The sequence below is a fragment of the Dipodomys spectabilis genome, unplaced genomic scaffold (assembly GCF_019054845.1).
Source record: "Dipodomys spectabilis isolate Male_0828 unplaced genomic scaffold, ASM1905484v1 ptg000024l, whole genome shotgun sequence".
Classification (NCBI taxonomy): domain Eukaryota; kingdom Metazoa; phylum Chordata; class Mammalia; order Rodentia; family Heteromyidae; genus Dipodomys; species Dipodomys spectabilis.
In genome coordinates, this window is record NW_024870701.1 from 1,018,401 (window position 1) to 1,041,978 (window position 23,578).

Here is a 23,578-nt window from a genome sequence, read left to right on the forward strand (position 1 = left end):
GCTAGGCAAACACTTTGCCACAAAGCCCCATCTTTTAAAAGTTGAGAATTACACATAGGCTTGAACTATACCTCAATACATACATAAATGTGTGTGTGTGTGTGTGTGTGTGTGTGTGTGTGATACTGGGGTTTGAACTCCGGTCTTCACACTAGCGAGATCAGTGCTTTTACCATTGAACTACAACTCCAACCTTGATTTTAGCTTATAAATGAGATAGGGTTTTGCCCAAATGGGTACCTGGGCACATCCACCTATGTTAAACTTCGTGGTAGCTAGAATAACAGATATGCATCGCTATGTCCAACTCTTGGTTGGAGAGGGAAATCTTGAAAACCTTTTTCTTTCTAAGCTGGCTCAAACTGCTATCCCAGTAATTCAAGACTCCTAGGTATCTAGGATTACAGGTGTGAGCCACCAGCATCTAGTTCTGTGTGCTTCTCTACAGAGTGATGAGGCAGTCTTTGTCCCCATGTACCTTATTATTATTTTTTTTTTGGGGGGGGGAGGGGTCTGGTCGTGGGGCCTGAACTCTGGGCCTGGGCACTGTCCCTCAGCTCAAGGCTCAAGGCTAGCACTCTACCACTTGAGCCACAGCACCACTTCCGGCTTTTTTCTTTATGTGGTGCTGAGGAATCGAACCCAGGGCCTCATGCATGCAAGGCAAGCGCTCTACCACTGAGCCACCTTCCCAGCCCCCCATGTACCTTATAAATGAGCAGAAAAGAAGGAAATAGAAAACATGTTGAAAATTAAGGAAAGTAGCCAATAATTTTTATTACATTATTGTAGATACCTAAAGTAGAATTTTTAATGCTCTTGTGAATTTTTACTGCATATATTTCTTTAATATGTATTGATTGTTTATGTGTGAAGCACAGAAAAGACTATATTGTGTTTTAAGATTTCAATAAAATGTGGGCAATGTACCCTTAATGTTCTTAATTCAGACAAATAAGCATTTGTGCTTTGTAGTTTGGTGTGGGCATTATTTTTAAATTTTTTAGTCTCATATTGAGTTTTCATATTAATATATAAAGGTTAGATGTAGATATGTAGTGAATATTAACTTTTTTTCTTTTGCCTTGGGAAAGTACCTCCTTACAGTGTACCCTTTGCATTGATTTTAACAGCAGAAATTATTGCCTCCTAAAGATAGATACAAAATATAGAAAATGTTTGAAGATAAAAAGATAGTATTAAAGAAAAAGAAAATATATGTTTAGAAATGTTAATGTCTACCAGATGGCAATATAACTTTTTCTCTGTAATTTACCTACTCTTTAGAAGCGTAAAAGATGTATTGCTTTCAATCAAGGTGAATTGGATGCTATGGAGTATCATACAAAGGTAACTATAAAATGTTTATTAATCACTTTGCAAGTTTAATGTGAATTGGTATAAAACAAATGGACAATATAAGGATGTTCTTAAAAATCAAAGGGTGTGTGTGTGTGTGTGTGTGTGTGTGTGTGCGCGCGTGCGTGCGTGTGTGTGTGTGTGTGTGTGTGTGTGTGTGTGTGTGTGTGTGTTGGTACCACATGGCTTGAACTTCAGGCCTCATGGTCTTGCTTAGTTTTTTTACTCAGCTGGTGCTCTACCATTTGAGCCATACCTCCAGTCTAACTATTTGCTGGTTTATTGAAGATAGAATCTTGCAGGATTTTCTGCTCAGGCTTGCTTTGAACTGTGATCCTCAGATCTCAGCCTCCTGAGTAGTTAGGATTACAGGTGTGAGCCCACTGCCACCTAGCTTCAAGGATCATTTTGATCAGTTAGAACTTGCTTTTGTAATAATGACTAGTATAAGCCAGTTATCTTTCTTTTTAAAAAATTATTTTTTGTGGTGCTGAAGTTTGAACCCAATGTAAGGTTTTAGGCGATCTCCAGTGGCCTGACAGGACCTCCTACATGCCAGGCATGTGATAAGTTACATTTTATTTCTATTTTGGGTTTATCTTGGTATCTTCTTGTTCTTGATTTCCAATTTGTCTATTGGCATTTAAGAATATATTCTAGTGATTTCAATTCTTTCAGATATATTGAGCCTTGTGTTATTACCTAGCATCTTAATATCCCGATTAGCAAGTTCCTCTTGGGTGTATATTTTGTCGGTCACAGGGTTTGAACTCAGGGCCTCAGCACTTTACCTGAGCTTTTTCACTCAAGGCTAGTGCTCTGCCACTTTAAGCCACAAGGCCACTTCTAATTTTCTGGTGGTTAATTAGAGATTAAAGACTTATTTCTTTTGTCATTTTTTTTTTTTTGGGGGGGGTGTCAGTTGTGGGTCTTGAACTCTGGGCCTGAGTACTGTCCCTCAGCACTTTTGCTCAAGGCCAGTGCTCTACCACTTGAGCCACAGCACCACTTTTGCTTTTCTGGTGGTTAATTGGAGATAAGAGTTTCATAGACTTTTTTTGCCCAAGCTGGCTTTGAATCATGATCCTCAGATCTCAGCCTCCTGAGTAGCTAGGATTACAGGTACGAGCCATGAGTGCCGGGATTGTTACTGTTTTTGATCTCTGTATCCATTGTCTTGTATATAAATTAATCTGATTTAGGGAGGGGAAGGGGAATCAAAGAAATGATGGAACAAAGGGTGAACTGATTCAGCAGTGATACTCACTAGCTACTATGTTGGAAAGAAACTTTTATAACCTGGAGGACAGTGGGTTGGGAGAGGAAAAATTGGGAGAAAATTAGGGAGGGGTAACACTGTTCAAAAAGAAATGTACTCATTATCCGACTTATGGAACTTTAACCTCTCTGTACATCACCTTTACAATAAAATAATTTAAATAAAAAAACACATGTTTTCCAATACTTAAAAAAAAGATTCTCACAAACTTCCTGCCCAGGCCGGCTTTGAACCATGATCCTCAGATGTCAGCCTCTCTGTAGCTAGAATTACAAATGTGAGCCATCAGGGCTCTTAGATTTTTTTTTTCCCAACTTACTTTATTGTTGTTTTAGAGGTGATACACAGTGGGGTCACCTTTACATGCGTCTGGAAATGAGTACATTTCCTTTTGCATAGTGTCATCTGTTTCCTCTTCTCTTCCCTCTCTCCCATCTCCACCAACCAGTTTCATACCAGACATTCCATCAATGACTGGTACATCCAATGTGCTTAACTCCTGAACTTTTTCACCCTTTTCTGTCTGATTCTGTGCCATTCCCTTGCCTGCCCACAAATGTGGATGTGAATACACTGTATATAAGGTAAAGAATACAGAGTCAACAAAAAAAGAAAAAAACAACTTAAGAAGTCCCCCCCCCCATCTTTGGAATTTGTTTTAGTATTACACACACACACACACACACACACACACACACACACACACACACACACACACACACACACACACACACACACACACAGAAGGAGGCATTTGGGTATTTGCACCTTTGTGATTCTCTCCTAAGACTATCCTCTTGGTCCCACTGTATGTGGGTATCTAATTGTGTGTATTTTGTCATATCCCAGTGCCTCCTCTTAGATTTTTTTTTTCTCTTAGATGTTTTTAATGACATACTTTTCATATTTTGCCAGTCTTGGGACTTGAACTCAGGACCTGGGCACTGTCCCTAAACTTCTTTTGCTCAAGGCTAACACTCTACCACTTGTGCCACAGGGCCACTTCTGGATTTTTCTGTTTATGTGGTATTGAGGAATCGAACCCAGGACTTCATGAATTCTAGGCAAGCACTCTCCCACTAAGCTACATTTCCATCTGTAAAATCTGTCTTGTTCCACAATTAGGAAGTAATAACTCAGAAGTATATGTATATCTCACTGTAGTAGAAAATTACTGTAAGAGGGGCTAGGAAGGTGGCTTAGTGGTAGAGCGCTTGCCTTGCATGCATGAGGCCCTGGGTTTGATTCCTCAGCACCACATAAGCAAAAAAAGAAAAAAGCCGGAAGTGGTGCTGTGGCTCAAGTGGTAGAGCGCTAGCCTTGCGCTGAAGAGCTGAGGGACAGCGCCCAGGCCCATAGTTCAGGCCCCACAACCGGACCCCCCCAAAAAATGAAAGAAAATTACTGTAAGAATTAGGAATGTTGATTTTAATTTATACATTTAGATATTAAAAGCTCAGTAGTAATTTCATTATTTAGATGACATTTTAGTGACTCCTTTTAACATACTTTTAATAAATTCTCTTACAGATCCGAGAACTGATTTTGGATGGATCTTTACAGTTAATCCAAGAAGGTCTCAGAAGTGGTTTCCTTTATCCACTTGCTGAAAATCGAGACAAGTGGAGTGGTGAACCCATTATTTTACCTCTAGAGTCCTGCAGTTTGGCTGAATTATGTGCAATGGCAAAGCATTTGCCTCCTCTGAATAATATGGAACTTCAGACATTACAATTAATGGAAGATGATACTTCTGTTACAGAGCAGGATTTGTTTTCACGCGTTGTTGAAAACAAATCTTGCTTCTCAAAAATGATTACCTTAATGGGACAGAAATACCTGCTGCCACCAAAAAGCAGTTTTCTTTTGTCTGATATTTCTTGTATGCAGCCACTTCTGAACTGTAAGTAATTATTTTGCTTATCATTAATTAAGGATATTTCTGTAGTTTCAAATTATGTTTGTTATTAGTAAGAATAATATTTTGATGTTCTCATAAGAGACAGCTGAATTTTGAATTAAGGCCAATATTTATTGTTTTCAGATACTGGAATTTAAACCTATGTGCCCTCTTGTACATATTAAAAATGTGCTACTATTGAGCTACATTCCCAATCCTCCTTTAGTATCTATCTGTTTTGTCTGTCTGTCTATCTACCTATTTATCTCTCTGTCTCTGTCTTTCTGTGTCTGTCTGTCTGTCTCCCTCTTTCCTTTTTGGCAGTTTTGACGTTTTAACTCAAGGCTTTCTATTTACTAGGGAGATGTTCTTACCACTTGAGCCACACCCCCAGACATTGTGTTTAGTTTTTAAATTGATTACATACAGAAGATATTTTTGAAATTATGTCTTTGATTTTAGGTAGGAAAACATTTGATGTAATTGTGATTGATCCACCATGGCAGAATAAGTCAGTTAAAAGAAGTAACAGGTAAGTAAAGATGAATTATCTATTAAAACTGTTTTCTAAAACCTATTATCTTAGGCTGGGAAAATGGCTTAGTGGTAGAGTGCTTGCCTAGTATGCATGAAGCCCTGGGTTTCATTTCTCAGTACCACATAAACAGAAAAAGCCAGATTCTAAAATTTAGAAATGTGCTAGAGTATTTCTAATTTTACTTAATAATCTGTTACATTTGTGCAGTTTTTTGTGCCAGTACTGGGACTTGAACTCAGCTTTTTTGCTCCAGATTGGCGCTCTATCACTTGAGCCACAGTTCTACTTTAGGCTACTTTCTTGGAGGTTAGTTGGAGATAAGAATCCCATTGTCTTTATTGCCTGGGCTGCCCTCAAACCACAGTCCTCAGATCTTAGCCTTCCAAGTAGCCAGAATTACAGGTGTGAGCCATTAGTAACTGGCTCATTTTGTTTCTTTTTTGTTTCTTTCAGTTTATTGTTACAGAGGGTTTACATTTACATATGTTAGGTAAAGAGAGTACATTTCTTTTTGTGCAATATCATTCCTTCCCTTGCTCTCTCCTAGTTTTTCCTTCCCTTCCTACCCACAAGTTGTATAGTTCATTTTCAACACAGTGTCTAGTACCACTGCTTTGTTTTGTTTCTTTTTAATAGTGCTTTTGAAATATTACCTTCTATGTATTTGTTTCTGTCATTCTCTGTCTCTGTCTCTGTCTCTGTTTCTGTCTCTCTTTCCCTTTTGGTGCTGGTACTGGTGCCTGAACTCAGTGCCTCATGTTATTTGCTCAGTTTGATTGTTCACAGCTGGTGCTCTACCACTTGAGCCATGTATCCAGTCCATTATTTTGCTGGATAGGCAATAGAGTCTCTTGGACTTTTCTACTTGAGCTAGCTTTGAACCTTAAACCTTCATATTTCAGACTCCTGAGGAACTAGGATTATAAGCATGAACCATCAGCATCTGACTTACCCACTACTTCTGATGAATGGTTTCAGTTACATTTCCTCTCTCTATTTAATTTTCTAGGGAAAGTAATTTTTTGTGCTTGAAAGTAGGCCTTGAACTCAGAACCTCATGTTCTTGCTTACCTTTTTTGCTCAAGGCTGGTGCTATCCCATTTGAACCACTCTTTCACTTCCAGCTTTTTGCATGTTAACTGGAGATAGGAGTCTCTCAGTTTTGTCTGAGAGACAAAAATCCAGTTGGCTTAAAACCAGGACCCTCAGGGGCTGGGAAGGTGGCTCAGTTGTAGAACGCTTGCCTTGCATGCCTGAGGCCCTGGGTTCGATTCCTCAGCACCACATAAGCAAAAAGAAAAAAGCCAGAAGTGGCACTGTGGCTCAAGTGGTAGAGTGCTAGCCTTGAGCTGAAGAGCTGAGGGACAGCGCCCAGGCCCAGAGCTCAAGCCCCATGACCTGACCCAAAAAACAAAACAAAACAACAAAAAAAAGAAACCAGATCTCAACTTCTTGAGTAGTGAGGCTTACAGACATGAGCTACTGATGCTTGGCTTGAGAAAATAATTTTTATTTTGACTTGAAATTCATCTGTAAAGACTCCCTTTTAGCAGTTATCTTTAGGCTTCTTTTTGTTTATGAACTGTGTCAATAGAATATTTTTCCTTAAAGTTGCAAGAATCATACACAAATTAACATAGCTGATGTATGTGTATTTGTGTTCAAGTGTCAATATTTATGTGAATGAAATTTTTTTGAATCACCTGAGAATGAGTTTAGAAGAAGCTACTTTTTAATTTTTTTATTGTTATTGTAAAGGTGATGTACAAAGGAATTAGAGTTATATAAGTCAGGTAAAAAGTACATTTCATTCCTTCCTTTTCTTCCAGTTTTTCCCTCCCATCCCCACCTACAAGTTATAGAGTTCATTTTCAATCTAGTGTCTAGTAAGTACCCCTGCTGCATTTATTCACTCTTTGTCCCTCTATTTCTGTGACCCTTTAGGCATTCTTAAATGTTATATTTTCTAAAAACATTATCTGACATAATCATAATGCAATCCTTAGAATAGGTAATTGACCCTAATCAAATGCTTTTATGTATACACTAGGCCTTAATCAGGTTGTACCAGTTGTACTAGAAATGTCTTTTGTAGCAAAATAAAATTCTAGTTCATGCATTTTCTTTGTCAAATCTACTTAATATCTTTTAAGTCTCTTTCTTTCACTCATTTTAATCTGTCCTTTCTTCTAATAACCTAAATGGTGCATGTATTATCTTTCATTATGTGTCATGACTTTTTCTAACAAATTATGGAGTCTGAGGGTAGTTTGGGAAACTGAACTTACAGTTGGCTTAAGGAATGATGTTAATCTTCGAGACTGTGCCTTCCAAGTTTGTAGTTTGGCAGACTCTGGGTAATGATTTCAGTTCCTTCGGAAACACACCTAGGAGTAGCTTGAACCATTTTACATTCCTGTCACTACTAATTTGGTCATATTTTTACCATTACATTCTTCTTATCATGATTTAGATTCTTATTTTTCTAACAAGTGATGTTGAGCATGCTTTTTGTGTCTTTTTGGTCATTTGTATATTCTTTGTGGAAAATAGTTTGAATTTTTTACACATTTTAAAATTGACTTTTTAAAGTTGTTCATTTATGAATTCTTTATGTATTTTGATACTGTAACAGACATGATTTGTAAATATTTTTCCCATTTTTAGATTGTCTTTTCATGTTCTTTATAATGTTTATGGAAACATTAAAGCTTTTTATTTGTTGGATTTAGGATTGAGTCTTGATCCTCATACCTGCTAAGCAGACACTCAATTCCTTGAGCTATGCTTCTTGCCCTTTTGCTTTTATTTTGTTTTTGATATTAAATATGTGATATTAATGGGCTGGGAAGGTGGCTCAGTGGTAGAGTGCTTGCCTTGCATGCATGAGGCCCTGGGTTCGATTCCTTAGCACCACATAAGCAGAAAAAGCTGGAAGTGGCGCTGTAGCTCAAGTGGTAGAGTGCTAGCCTTGAGCTGAAGAGCTGAGGGCCATCACCCAGGACCAGAGTTCAGGCCCCACAACCGGCAAAAAAATAAATAAATAAAAAAAATTGATATTAAAAATAGAATTAGGGTCTTTTTTATTGGGGGGGGGTCCGGTCATGGGGACTGAACTCTGGGCCTGGGTGCTGTCCCTCAGCTCTTCAGCTCAAGGCTAGCATTCTACCACTTGAGCTACAGCGCCACTTCCGGCTTTTTTCTTTTTGCTTATGTGGTGCTGAGGAATTGAACCCAGGGCCTCAGGCATGCAAGGCAAGCACTCTACCACTGAGCCACTTTCCCAGCCCCAATTGGGGTCTTTTTAAATTTGAAGATACATTGTCTATGTCTTTCTTTTTTTCTTTTTTTATTAGCTTACATAAGTTATACAGAGGAGGATTTCATTATTACATTTCTTCATATGTTTATAATGTATTCCACTCAATCCCACCTCTTTTTAAAAATTTTTTTTATTGTGGAAATACTGTACAGAGGGGTTACAATTACATGGGCAAGGTAATGAGTACATTTCTTATCAAGCATTGTTGCCTCCTCCTTTGTTTCCCCTTACATTACCCCCCACCCCCCAAGCAACGCCAAAGATGTATAGTTAGTTTTCAACATAAGATCTTGTTCATCTCATTGGTGCAATGGGTCCATCTGTATCCCTATTTAAACAATTTGTTTTTTTTCCTTCCCCTCCACAAATTATACCAACATCAAATGCAGTGAAAACAAGGGTTATACGGTGGGGGAGGAACATACAAAGCAACAAAAAAATATCTTATAAATATGTTAGACACAATAGCAAGAAAGAAAAACCATTTGAGTCCTTAACTTGGGGTTCATTTTGCTTAACATCATCTTATCTGACCTTTTCTGCTTGTCTCAGACATATACTAGTTATTGCAAATAAGGGAAACTATGGGACCTGTGTTTCTTTGGGTCTGGCTTACTTTACTTAATAAAATTTTTTCCAAGTCTTACCATTTCCTAACAAATGGGGCAATGTCATTCTTTCTAATGTAGGCATAGAATTTCATTATGTATATATATCACATTTTCTTGATCCATTCATCTACGAGGGGCATCTGGGTTGGTTCCATATCTTATCTATGGTAAATAATGCTGCAATAAACATAGTTGTGCTGGTAGCTTTAGTATGGTCTTGTTTGTGACCATTTGGGTAAATGCACAAAAGTGGGATTTCTGGGTCATAGGGGAGCTCTATGTGGAGTCTTCTGAGGAACCTCCATACTGCTTTCTAAAGTGGTTGAACAAGTTTACACTCCCACCAACAATGCAGTAGGTTTCCCTTCTGTCTACATCCCCTCCAGCATCTGTTGTTATTAGAGTTCTTGATTCTAGCCATTCTAACTGGGGTGAGGTGGTATCTCAATGGTGTTTTGATTTGCATTTCTTTTATGGCTAGAGAAGTTGAACATTTCTGCATGTGTCTATTGGCCATTCTTATTTCCTCTTCAGAGAAGTCTCTCTTCAAATCTTTAGCCCATTTATTAATTGGGCAGTTGTTTCTTTGAGGATTTGTTGTTGGGGGATTTAACTTTTTTTTTAAATTTAATTTAATTTTTTTTGTGAACATACTGTACAGAGGGGTTACAATTACATGGGCAGGATAATGCGTACATTTCTTATCAAGCATTGCAGCCTCCTCCTTTGTTTACCCTTCACATCCCTTCCCTACCTTCCCCCCAGATTTAATTTTTTGAGTTCCAGGTATATTGTAGATATGAGACACTTGTCTGTTGTATGACTAGTGAAGATCTTCTCCCAATCTGTGGGCTTTCTATTGATCTTGCTAGCTATGTCCTTTGCCATGCAGAAGCTCTGCAGTTTCATGCAATCCCATTTGTCCAACCTTTCTTTGATTTGTTGTGTTTCTGGGTCTTTATTAAGAAAATTTCAGCCTGTACCAAGGAGACCTAGAGTTTTTCCTATTTCATCCTGTCATATTTTCAGGGTGTCTGCTTTGACTCTGAGGTCTTTGATCCATTTGGAGTTGATTCTGGTGCAGGGTGATATATATATATATATATATATATATATATATATATATATATATATATAGTTATATATATATAGTTATATAAAGATATGTAAGGAAGAGGCTGTCTCTCTTACATTCTATTTTTTACCTCCCTTATCGAAGATTAGATGGCTATAGGTCTGTGGGTTCATTTCTGAGTTTTCAATTTTATTCCATTGGTCCTGAGGTCTGTTCTTGTGCCAGTACCAAGCAGTTTTGCTTACTATGGCTTTGTAGTAGAGTTTGAAATTTGGTATTGATATTCCTCCAGCACTGTCCCTTCTGTTAAGGATTGTTTTTGCTATTCAGGGTCTTTTATTGTTCCATATGAATTTTTGGATTGCCTCTTCTATTTCCTTGAAGAATGAGGTTGGAATATTTATAGCTATTGAATTGAATTTGTGGATAGCTTTCAATCCCACCTCTTCTATCCCTCTCCCTTCCTTTTTCCCCTTCCAAAACATTCCCAGTAGACGGGGCTGGGAAGGTGGCTCAGTGGTAGAGTGCTTGCCTTTCATGCATGAGGCCCTGGGTTTGATTCCTCAGCACCACATAAGCAGAAAAAAAAAAGCCGGAGGTGGTGCTATGGCTCAAGTGGTAGAGCACCAGCCTTGAGCTGAAGAGCTGAGGGACAGCGCCCAGGCCCAGAGTTCAGACCCCATGACCAGACCAAAAAAAAAAAAACAAACATTCCCAGTAGATTTCATTATTGTTTTTGTAATTGCGAAGAATCTATTTTGACCGTATTCATACTCTTTCGTTTTCCTTAACTAGCTCAACACCCTTCTGTTGATACCCTCCTTCCATCTCCTATTTCTATTTCTCTTTCCTCACTCTTCTATTCACCTATTCTTTCATAGAATTGTTCAACCTCTATCCTTTTTTCCCTTGTCCTTTGCTTTTTGCCTCTTGACTCCCTTTCATTCATAGTCTGTGCTTACCCAAATATAATCATGTATATGGATGTATATACAAATATACATGCCCATGAATGTGTATGCCTTTTGAACTCGTTCCACATGTGAGCAAAAATAAACAATAGGTTAATTTTTTATTAAGTAGTTGTATGAAGAGATGGCATTTATTATTTATTTATACTGATGTATGAGTTAACTTAATTTGCCAAGGCAAGAAACCTATAAGATGAGGATTTTGTACTATTTGACAAGAGTAAGTAAAAGAATTAATGAGCAGTTTTGAGAGACTAAGAATAGATTTAATAAGCTTGTATTGATCTATTATTTGTTTTCCATTTTTCTTTTCTTTTCTTTTTTGTTTTTTGGGGGTCCGGTAGTGGGGCCTGAACTCTGGGCCTGAGCGCTATCCCTCAGCTCTTCAGCTCAAGGCTAGCGCTCTACCACTTGAGCCACAGCGCCACCTCCGGCTTTTTTCTTTTTGCTTATGTGGTGCTGAGGAATCGAACCCAGGGCCTCAGGCATGCAAGGCAAGCACTCTACCACTGAGCCATCTTCTCAGCCCTGTTTTCCATTTTTCTTCACCCAACTTTTTCTAGAGAAAACCAGTTTTCTTGTAGGATAGGCTACAGGTGAACTCAGTAGTAGAATGTAGAGTCTGTTTTTTGTATGCACAAGAACTTGGGTTTGTGGCCTTTCACTGAAAATAAATTAAATTAGGTTTTGATTTTAGATTGGGTTTTGCAAGAAGAATGTGAAGCTGAAGGGTAAAGGGGAGTTAGAGTGCTAAATAGGAGTTAGGGTGCTAGTGAGAAGGCAGTAGGATGGTTGATAGTCTCCGAGGAAGAGGAGTAATTTTGGTCAGGAAGAAACTGATAGACTCAGTAACATAGAGTGATGAGGTACTCACTATATGCTTTGATATGGTAAGAAGAATAGATGAGACATAGGAAATTACAGCGAGAGACTCAAGTTTATTGTTTCAGAGACTGAATAAATGTGATATCAAAGCCTAATTTAGGCATGACATTGGAGTAGATTCTTGGAGTGGGATAAATGTAATTATTTGTTTAGGTGAATAATAGTTGAGGTATGTGCACGGTGAGTTGTGCTTTGAAAAAGGATAATGGAAGGATTGCATTGTTGAGGTAGAGAGATCTTTAAGCTTAATTCCTCATTGAATTTGGAAAGTGAGGATGAAATAGGTATAGTAAATGTTTGAAGTTAGCATAGTAGGATAGCATACTTCTCAAAGAGGGGAGGATTTTATGCAGAGTAAGTAAGTAAGCTAGAATCTGGAAGCAGCAGTGGGGGAGAGGGACTATTGTGTGTTGGTTAATTGGGTATTATAGAGCCTGCATTGTTCTCCATAAACTTGCCATTGGATTATTAACCACCAGGAAACACAAGACAATACTTGTTTTGTTTTTTCTTGTTGTTTTAATGGAAGCATGAGGATTTCAGAAAGAGCCTGGTAGAATTGATTTGAAAGGAAGAAAGAAGCAGGATGATTTCTTTTGGGTACTGGAAATGTGGTAAGAAGAAAGTGAAATTGGGTAAAATGTTATATTACCCAAAGGGTCAGTATTTTTGCAAAGTTTTAGGATTGTAGGGGAATAAAAAGCTTCATTGAACTAAACTTGCATTAGTATTACTTGTCTCACAACCCTTACCCAGTGTCAGATTTCACTTGGGTTATCCAGATAATTGGTTTCAAGACTTATTGTGATGGCATTCCTCTGTAGTACACAGATAGGATTTAAACAGTATTTGCTTAATTTTGAAAAGAGTAACAAAAAAAGGAAAGGTACCAAAAATTTGAAGTGATTATAGCCTAACAATTTTAAAGAAAAATGAAAATTTTAATGAAAACGAAAAATGAAGTTATTTTTGGTGTGGATCATGTGTCCACCAGGTGTCACTGTGGCTTCATACTTACTTATACAAATGGTATTCCAGGACTTTTGCGTTTGGGGGATCAATATAGTACAGGTTTCCTCTCTGCTTATTTTTCTTTCTTGAATAAAATTTTGCTCATATTTTTTTCTTTTTAATTTTAGGTACAGTTATTTGTCATCACTGCAAATAAAACAGATACCCATTCCTGAACTGGCTGCCCCAAACTGCCTTATTGTTACTTGGGTGACCAATAGACAGAAGCACCTGCGTTTTGTTAAGGAAGAGCTTTATCCTTCTTGGTCTGTGGAGATGCTTGCTGAATGGCATTGGGTAAAAGTGAGTATAGAAGTTACCTTATTAGTTAATAAAGTATGGCATACCATTCATGTAAAGACATCATCCTTTTTGTTGTTGTTGTTTAAGTCCTGAGGCTTAAACTCAGGGCCTTGGAGCTGTCTTTGAGCTTTGTTGCTTAAGGCCAACTAGTGCTCTATCACTTCAGTGCTCTACTTCCAGTCTCTTTTTGTGCTAAATTGAAGGAAAGAGTCTCACAGACTTTCTTGCTTGGCATGGCTTCAAACCATGAGCCTCAGATCTTAGCCTCTTGAGTAGCTAGGATTATAGGCACGAGGCACAGGTGCCTGACAGCATCTATTTAAAAAAATATTTTTAATACATATTTTTTATTGTAAAGATACTGTACAGAGGGATTACAGTTACATGAGTAAGGTAATGAGTCCATTTCCTATTGAGCATTGTTACTCCCTCCTTTGTTTCCCCCCTACTATCCCTTCCTTCCCAACTCCTTGCCCCCACCCCCAAGCAAAGTTATAAAGTTGGTTTTCAACATAGTGTCTTGTACATCTCATTGTTACAGTGGGTCAACCTGTATCCTTATTTAAACATTTTGTTATTTCCCTTCCCCTCCCCCAATTAGGAAAAAATGTATATACAAGATGCAGGGCACCAGAATCAAATACTGTGAAAACAGGGGTTATACCATGGGGGAAGAACATACAAAGAAACAAAACAAAAAATCACATGGTACATTATAAATATGTTAGAAACAATAGCAAGAAATAAAAAACCATTTGTGTCCCTATCTTGGGGTTCATTTTGCTTAACATCATCTTATCTGGTCATATATGCATACTTTTGACCATTTCTGCTTGTCCCAGACATATACTAGTTATTGCAAATAAGGGAAACCATGGGACCTATGTTTCTTTGGGCTGGCTTACTTCACTTAACATAATTTTTTCCAAGTCTTTCAATTTCCTAACAAATGGGGTGATGTCATTCTTTCTGATGAAGGCATAGAATTCTTTTATCTGTCTATCTATCTTATCTATCTATCTATCTATCTATCTATCTATCTATCTATCTATCTCTCATTTTCTTGATCCATTCATTTTCGAGGGGCATCTGGGTTGGTTCCATATCTTAGCTATGGTAAATAATGCTGCAATAAACATAGTTGTGCTGGTAGCTTTAGTATGGCCTTCTTTGTGATCATTTGGATAAATGCCCAAGAGTAGGATTTTTGGGTCATAGGGGAGCTCTATGTGGAGTCTTCTGAGGAACTTCCATACTGCTTTCTAAAGTGGTTGAACAAGTTTACACTCCCACCAACAATGCAGTAGGTTTCCCTTCTGTCTACATCCCCTCCAGCATCTGTTGTTATTAGAGTTCTTGATTCTAGCCATTCTAACTGGGGTGAGGTGGTATCTCAATGGTGTTTTGATTTGCATTTCTTTTATGGCTAGAGAAGTTGAACATTTCTGCATGTGTCTATTGGCCATTCTTATTTCCTCTTCAGAGAAGTCTCTCTTCAAATCTTTAGCCCATTTATTAATTGGGTGGTTGTTTCTTTGAGGATTTGTTGTTGGGGGATTTAATTTTTTTGAGTTCCAGGTATATTTCAGATATGAGACCATTGTCCGTTATATGACTAGTGAAGATCTTCTCCCAATCTGTGGGCTTTCTATTGATCTTGCTAGCTATGTCCTTTGCCATGCAGAAGCTCTGCAGTTTCATGCAATCCCATTTGTCCAACCTTTCTTTGATTTGTTGTGTTTCTGGGTCTTTATTAAGAAAATTTTGGCCTGTGCCAAGGAGCCCTAGAGTTTCTCCTATTCCTTCCTGTTATGTTTTCAGGGTGTCTGCTTTGACTCTGAGGTCTTTGATCCATTTGGAGTAGATTCTGGTACAGAGTGATATAGAGGATCTAGCTTTAGTTTTCTACAGGTGTTTAACCAATTTTGCCAGCACCATTTACTGAAGAGGCTGTCTTTCTTCCATTCTATGTTTTTAGTTTCCTTATTGAAGATTAGGTGGCTATGGGTCTGTGGGTTCATTTCTGGGTGTTGGGTTCTGTTCCATTGGTCCTCAGATCTGTTCTTGCTGGCAGTATCTATTTTTTAATGCTTAACATGTCTCTCTTCTTCAATATAATGGAAGGAAAACTTGCTTTTTGGTTAAACCCCTTTTTTTCTAGTCAGCTATTAATTTTTATTTTCCTCTCTTTTGTTATCTCTAAATAGTTGTACAAAGGGGTTTCAACTTAACATATCTGTTTATGAGTACAGTTTATCTTTATCAATTTTACCTTTTCTTCCATTTATGCTATCCTTACTTCTAAAGTTTTCTAGGTCCCTTTTCATATGTGCATACAATATTATGGCCACATTTACCCACCATCTCTTGCTCTATTCACCTATTTCTCTTCCGCTTAGCATCCTCTTGCTAATCAAGACACATTTCAGTTTCCTGGCATTTAGTTTGTTAAACTGAATGCTTAGGTTCAGAGGCGTTATATCATGGAAATCTACCCCTACATATACCATAGTTTGGTTAGTTTGATCATACTAAGTGAATATTCTATCACTGAGCTCATTCCCAGCTTGATAATTCTTCTGTAGTTAGAGACTGGGCCAAAGCAAAAATGTTAGCTCCTGATATCAAGCTTAGTAAAATGTAAATACATAAAAAACCCAAGAATGAAAAAAAATAAAACTGAGAATATTCATTTATAGTAGTACTCAGTTCTAAGAGGTGGGATAAGAGCTGTTTAAAACAAATATCTAGTATATTATATGAAACATTTGTTAAGTAATTCTACATATTGTTATAATTGAGATTAACCTGTAATGAATTTAAAGGCTGTCCAGAGGATTCATCAGTTGTTTTTATGGTTCTGTGTGTGAGAGGTGCAGTATCTGGTCCTATAGGAGAGATAATAGGATTTTCTGATTATTGAATTGGTTGATTAAAAGTCCAAAAAAAGGCAAAGGGCTCCATAGACACTAGATAAAAATATTTTGACTGAAAAACTATGGATCCATTATAAATCAATCAATATGTATTATTAAGTTATAGTTTCTGAGCTGGATTAGCTTAAACGATTATTTGGTTAATTTGAATTTCTGAATTTTTAGTAACAAGAACTGGTCTTGGATAAAATAGTGTGTATCTTATTAACTACTACATCAGTTTTATTTCTGACCTTATTTATTTTTTTGTTGGTCCCAGGGCTTGAACTCTCGGCCTGAGCGATGTTCCTCAGCTCTTCAGCTCAAAGCTATTGCTCTACTACTTGAGCCACAGTGGTACTTCCAGTTTTCTGGAGGAGGGGGCACGGGGGTTTTTGGAGATAAGAGCCTCATGGAGCGGGGTGCCGGTGGCTCACGCCTGTAATCCTAGCTACTAAGGAGGCTGATATCTGAGGATCACTGCTCAAAGCCAGCCAGGGCAAGAAAGTCCATGAATCTCTTACTGGCAGTAAACCACCAGAAAACCGGAACTGGCGCCGTGGCTCAAGTGTAGAACGCTAGCCTTGAGCTAAATAGCTAAGGGACAGCGTGCAGGCGGCCCAGAGTTCAAGCCCCATGACCGACAAAAAAAAAAAAAAAAAAAGTCTCACCGACTTTTCTCTGGCTGGCTGGCTGGCTTTGAACTGTGATCCTCAGATCTCAGCCTCCTTAGTAGCTAGGATTACAGGCATGAGCCACAGGTGCCCGGCCTGACTTTATTTTTAATTACTTAGTTTAATTTCATTGTTAGTAATTAATATTATTTGTGTGATTATTAAGGTAGAGATTGTTTATGTGCAAGATGTTAATAGATTTCAGCCTATTACAGTAGCCATGGTCACAGGTGGCTCTTTAGACTTGAAATGTGACTATTTCAAATAATATGTGGTTTGTGGGGCTTGAACTCAGGGCCTATGCACTGTCTCTGAGTTCTTTTGCTCTATCACTTTGAGCCACAGCTCCACTTCCAATTTGGTTTTTTTTTGTCGGTTGTGGGGCTTGAACTCTGGGCCTGGGCGCTGTCCCTCAGCTCTTCAGCTCAAGGCGAGCACTCTACCACTTGAGCTACAGCGCCACTTCCGGTTTTCTGGTGGTTTATTGGAGATAGGAGTCTCACAGTCTCTCCTGCCCGGGCTGGCTTTGAACCGCGATCCTCAGATCTCAGCCTCCTGAGTAGCTAGGATTACAGGCGTTAGCCACCAGCGCCCGGCTTTTTAAATTCATTCTTCTTTTTTTTTTTTTTTTTTGGTAGTCATGGGGCCACAGTGCCACTTCTGGCTTTTTCTGCGTATGTGGTACTGAGGAGTTGAACCCAGGGCCTTCTGCGTGCAAGGCAAGCACTCTACCATTGAGCCACCTTCCCAGCCCCTCACTTCGTTTTTGAGTGGTTAGAGATAAGAGTCTCATGGGGACTTTTCTGCCTGTGCTGGCTTTGAACTGTGATCCTCAGACTGCAGCCTCCGAGTAGCTAGTATTATTAGGCATGTACCATTGGCTCCTGACTCAAATAATGTGCTCTTAAATGTAAAGTAAGCATTGGGCCTTAAAGACCTGATAGGAAAGAAACAATCTCAGTACATTTTTGTGACTTGATTACATATTAAAATTATATGTTAGATAATAGTAGTTTAAATTAAGTATTTAAAATTACTTTCATTGTATTCTTTTTTTATTTTTTCTAATGATACTACTAGAAAATTTATGATGATATATGTGGCTCACACTTGTGGCTCACATTATATTTTTATTGGACAACAGTAGCCTGGAGGTTTAATAATTTCTCTCTTTTGGGTGGAAATTCTATATACTCCATGAGAAAAAGAATAATTCTTTTTGTTGGCTCTTTCCTGTCAGATCACCAATTCGGGAGAGTTTGTGTTCCCGTTAGATTCACCACACAAAAAACCTTATGAAGGCCTTATACTGGGGAGAGTTAAAAAAAAAGCTGCTTTACCATTAAGGTAAGAAAAGTGATACTTTTCAAAATTTAGAAGTGGATTAGGTTTTAGGCTTTTAAGAATCACTAACAATGATCATTGATTTTCTTTAAATTTTACATTTTTGAAAATCTGGAAATTGTCCAAAGTAGAAAAGTGTGAATTATATGGAATATAAATTTTTCTGTTACCTTTGTTTTATTAAGTATTTAATTATTTTTATTGTGGGAAATGAAATCCTTAATTCTTAAGTTGTTCTATTTTCTTCATTGATTCTTTAAATTTGTTTTAAAATTGGATACTATTTGAAAGGGAAAAATATCAGCCCAACATATGATTAGAAAATTGTGCATTAAAGTATAGTTTACCATATTTTTCTGTTTTAACTAGGAACCCAGATGTAAAAGTGCTGCCCATTCCAGATCACAAACTAATTGTCAGTGTGCCTTGTATTCTTCACTCACATAAACCACCTCTTGCTGGTATGTTCCTCTAGAACAGAATTGTCATGAGTTTTGATATAACTGGAAAAGTTATTGAATTGAATATTTGAAATGTGTATAGATTTTGCAAGTAAATCTTTTATGTGTTGTTTTAATATTCTAAAATTTTATGGCAGAACTCTTAGAACTTATGAAATAGTGAGAGTATAAATTAGTTATACTGTTAAGCCATTTATCATGTTATCTTACTGTTGGTTGCTCACTCCTCACTGGCCTATACAGAAAGAAGACTGATTGGGCATCAGAATTCAGCTAAGGGCTTTAATTTACCACTAGGTTTTAGTGCAAGTTGCTGGAGTTTGGGACAGTGATGAGAAGAGTAAGAGTTTGGTTTCTTTTGATGTTTGGTAGATCCTTACAGTTTTATGTTTTGTAAGAGGTTGTACTGCTTTACTGAAACATTAGATAGTTGCTGCAGCCTGCAGTTTTCAGTAGTCTTAATTCCTTTAGCGTTAAGTTCAGCATCCAGTGAAACTAAGCAGCAGGAACTAATGGAAAGAGTTGGCTTTGGAAATTGGCTAACACATACGTGAATACTAGCTCTGATACTTGGGCAATTTACTGGGATCCTTTTCTACCTCACAATCTTAACTTATTGAGGGAAAAATGGTATTTAATATTTCAGAGTACAAAGATTGGATGTAATGTATTTAAAAATGTAGAAATATAGTTAACTGCCAAGAGTTAAAAACTTAAGATGTGAGTGAGAATTTAAAATCTTAAGTATCTAAGTCTTTGAGGGAGATTCTGAATTTGATATTCAAAGTTTATTTTTTAGGGAATTTCTTTAACAATGTATTTTGTTATTGTGATGATGCATATACCCTTTTCACCATAAAAACTTCTCTAACTTGCCACTCAGAAAACATATCTTATTGTTATTACTTTCTTTTTCTTTCAGAATATGGGTCATTTATGAGCTAGGAAAGATAAGAAAGTGAACACAAATTCACAGGAAAATTAAGTTTGTAACAGGATTTCTGTTATCTTAAATTACTACCAGGAAGGAGTTTTTTTTCTTTTCTTTCTTTTTTTATTGTCAAGGTGATGTACATAGGGGTTACAGTTACATTAAGGTAATAGTTCATTTCTTGTCAAACTTGTTCCCCTTTCCTCATTTTTCTCGCTGTTGCATTGGTTCCCTCCTTGTCCTTTGGTCTCACCATTCAGTTCTTCTGCTTTCCTTCCCTAATTCAGATAAACTTATATACAATACCAGGGTACCAAAACCAAGCATAGTGACAACAGGGATATATCGTAGAGGGCAAAACATACAGAAGAAACAAGAAATCACATAGTACAATAAAAACAACAAAGAAAAATCTCTTGTGTCCGTGTCTTGGAGTTCATTTTACTTAGCATCATTTATATGGTCATATGTACGTAGCTATTGAGCTAATCTGCTAAGATTATCCTAGATGTATACTAATTATTGCAAATAAGGGAAACTCTGGGACCTATGTTTCTTTGGATCTGGCTAACTTATATGATTTTTTCCAAATCTTTCCATTCCTTACAAATGGGGCAGTGCCATTCTTTCTGATGGAAACATAGAATTCACACACACACACACACACACACACACACACACACACACACACACACACACACACACACACACACCACATTTTCTTGATCCATTCATCTACTGAGGGGCATCTGGTTTGGTTCCATATCTTTGCTATGGTGAATAATGCTGCAGTAAACATAGTTGTGCTAGTAACTTTAGTGTGGCCTTGTTTGTAATCATTTGGGTAAATGCCCAGAAGTGGGATTGCTGGGTCATAGAGGAGCTCTATGTGTAGTCTTTGAGGAACCTTCATACTGCTGAACAAGTTTACGCTCCCACCAATAGTGCACTAGTGTTCCTTTTTGGCCACATCCCCTCCAGAACCATGAAGGAGTTTTGAAATAGTATTCTTAACTTGAGAAACATGCAAATGTCTGTGTATTGAACCATTCTTTGGCTTAGAGGAATTCTCAGTGAGTTTACCTTCAAACTAGATAATATAAGCTCTTTAATACATTGTTTGTGACTTAAGTGAAAATAGTCTGTACTATTCTTTAAGGAACAATTATATTTGACATTAGTTATATTCATTGGAGAGATTTAATCTGTGTTCCTGTTATTTGAATTTCACTTATCATTTGGTGAAGACCAAAGCTTAATTTAGTGTTTTAGATTAGAGATTAAATTTTACTTAAACAATTCTAAAACTGACATCCAACATCTTGTATTTTCAAATAATAGTTGAATTATTTTCCAGTCTCTTTAGAATGAGTGTAGTTATATTTAAGGATTATTTTTCAAAAAAAGATTTAAAATGGATGCATTTTGCCATAGTGTGTCATTGGCTTATCTGTGAAAATGTAGTTCTGCCAAACTGCCAGTAGAGAGCAGCACAAGTACATTGTTTAGGATTGAGAACAGTTAAAAATGAGTATTTTCGGCAAAAAATCTGAATGACTCAATACATGTTCATCCATAAGCTTTGACTAATTAGTAATAGACAAGAAATATTTGTAATAGCTTTATTTTTGAGTTCATATTATTGTATTTTAGACATGAAGAGTGGCACTAGTGAGAGCCATCACATATCAACTTCCAGATTTCTGCTCTATATTTTACCCTGAAATCATTAGGGATTGATTGATTGATTTTTAATTTTATTGTAAAGATATTGTATATAGAGGTTAGAATTACATAAGTAAGGTAATGAGTATATTACTGTCAGTCTTACTCCCTCCCTTATTTTCTCCTGCTTTCCCTCCTTCCCATTTTCCTACCCCTCCAGTTTTAAAGTTCATTTCCAACATACGGTCTTGTGAGTATCTCTGTTGCATTGGTTCATCCTTTGTCCTTTGTCTCATCATTTTGTTATTTCCCTTCTCTTCCCTAAATCAAGTAAATGTATACACAAGACACAGGGTACCAAAATAAAAAACATTGACAACAGTGGATAAACCAAAGGGGGGGAAAAATCAAAATGTAAGAAAAAAGAAATAACTTCACACATAGATTAAAAAACACACACAAAAAAACCTGTTTCAATATCTTGGAGTTCTTTCTTTCTTTTTCTTTTTTGTTGGTCATGGGGCTTGAACTCAAAGCCTGGGTGCTGTCTCTCAGCTCTTCAGATCAAGGTTAGCATTCTACCTCTCGAGCCACAGCATCACTTCTGGATTACTAGTGGTTTATTGGAGATAAGAGTGTCACAAACTTTCCTGCCCAGGCTGGCTTTGAACTGACATCCTCAGATCTCAGCCTCCTGAGTAGCTAGGATTACAGGTGTGAGCCACTGGTGCCCAGCATGGAGTTCATTTTTTTTTTTTTTTTTTTGGTCAGTCATGGTGCCTGAACTCTGGGCCTGGGCACTGTCCCTCAGCTCTTCAGCTCAAGGCTAGTGCTCTACCACTTGAGCCACAGCTCCACTTCCAGCTTTTTCTGCTTATGTGGTGCTGAGGAATCGAACCCAGGGCCTCATGCATGCAAGGCGAGCACTCTACCACTGAGCCACCTTCCCAGCCCCTTGGAGTTCATTTTGATTAACATAATTTTATATGGTCATATGTACATAGCTATTGAACTATTGTGATTCTCTGCTAGGACTATCCTAGACATAAACTAATTATTACATATTAGAGAAATCATGGAGCCTATGTTTCTTTGGGTCTGACTTCCTTCACTTAATATGATTTTTTCCAAGTCTTTCCATTTCCTTATGAATGGGATAATGTCATTCTTTCTGATGGAAGTATAAAATTCCATTGTGTATTTATACCACATCTTCTTGATCCGTTCATCTTCTGAAAGGCATCTGGGTTGGTTCCATATCTTAGCTATGGTACATAATGCTGCAATAAACATAGTTGTGCTGGTAGCTTTAGTGTGGCTTTGTTTGTGGTCATTTGGATAAATGCCCAGGAGTAGGATTGCTGGGTCATAAGGGAGCATTATGTTTAGTCTTTTGAGGAACCTCCATACTGATTTCCAGAGTGATTGAAACAGCTTATATTCCCACCAACAGTATAAGTAGTGTTCCCTTTTGGCCCCATCCTCGCTAGCATCTGTTATTACTTGTTTTCTTGATAATGGCCATTCTAACGGGGGTGAAGTGGAATCTCAATGTAATTTGCATTTCTTTTATGACAGAGATGATGAATATTTCTTCATGTGTCTGTTGGCCATTTATTTCTTTTTGGAAAAGTCTCTTTAAGTCATTAGCCCACTTATTAATTGGGTTGTTGTTTCTTTGAGGATTTCTTTTTGGGAGGGTTTAATTTTTTGAGCTCTGACTGTATTTTAGATATGAGGCCCTTTTCAGATATATAGCTAGTAAAGATCTTCTCCCATTCTGTGGGCTTTCTGTTGATCTTGCTAGCTATGTCCTTTGCCATGCAGAAACTTTTCAGTTTGATGTAATCCCATATAACCAGTCTTTCTTTGACTTGTTGTGTTTCTGGATCTTTACTTAGGAAGTTTTGACCTGTGTCAAGGAGCTCTAGTTTATCCCCTAATCCTTCCGTAATACTTGCAGTGTATCTGCTCTTTGATCCATTTGGAGTTGATTTTGGTGCAGGGTGATATATAAGGATCTAACTTCAGGCTTTCTATGTGTGTTTAGCCAATTCTGTCAGCACCATTTTGTTGAGGAGGCCTAACCCTCATCCCCAAACCAGATAGGGACCCTTAAAACAATGAGAACCGTAGACCCATTTCTTTAAGGAACATCTATGCAAAACTTCTCAATAAAATTTTGGCTGTTTGGTGCTGGTGACTCATGCTTGTAATCCTAGCTACTGAGGAGGCTGAGAGCTGAGTATCGAGGTTCAAAGCCAGTCTGGGCAGGAAAGTCTGTGACACTGTCATCTCCAATTAACCACCAGAAAACTGGAAGTGGCTCTGTGG

At 37.6% G+C, this 23,578-nt stretch overlaps 1 protein-coding gene across 3 annotated transcripts in view; it reads left to right on the forward strand.

The window, feature by feature from the left end:
- The window catches only part of Mettl4 (methyltransferase 4, N6-adenosine), a 41,235-nt gene that overhangs the window by 3,117 nt on the left and 14,540 nt on the right, over positions 1-23,578 (forward strand). For all 3 annotated transcript variants that reach the window (XM_042675237.1, XM_042675240.1, XM_042675238.1), the window contains exons 3-8: positions 1,288-1,350; positions 4,169-4,541; positions 5,001-5,070; positions 13,080-13,254; positions 18,084-18,190; positions 18,557-18,648. In XM_042675237.1, coding sequence (XP_042531171.1) covers positions 1,288-1,350; positions 4,169-4,541; positions 5,001-5,070; positions 13,080-13,254; positions 18,084-18,190; positions 18,557-18,648 — 880 coding nt within the window. The remainder of the gene's footprint in view (positions 1-1,287; positions 1,351-4,168; positions 4,542-5,000; positions 5,071-13,079; positions 13,255-18,083; positions 18,191-18,556; positions 18,649-23,578) is intronic.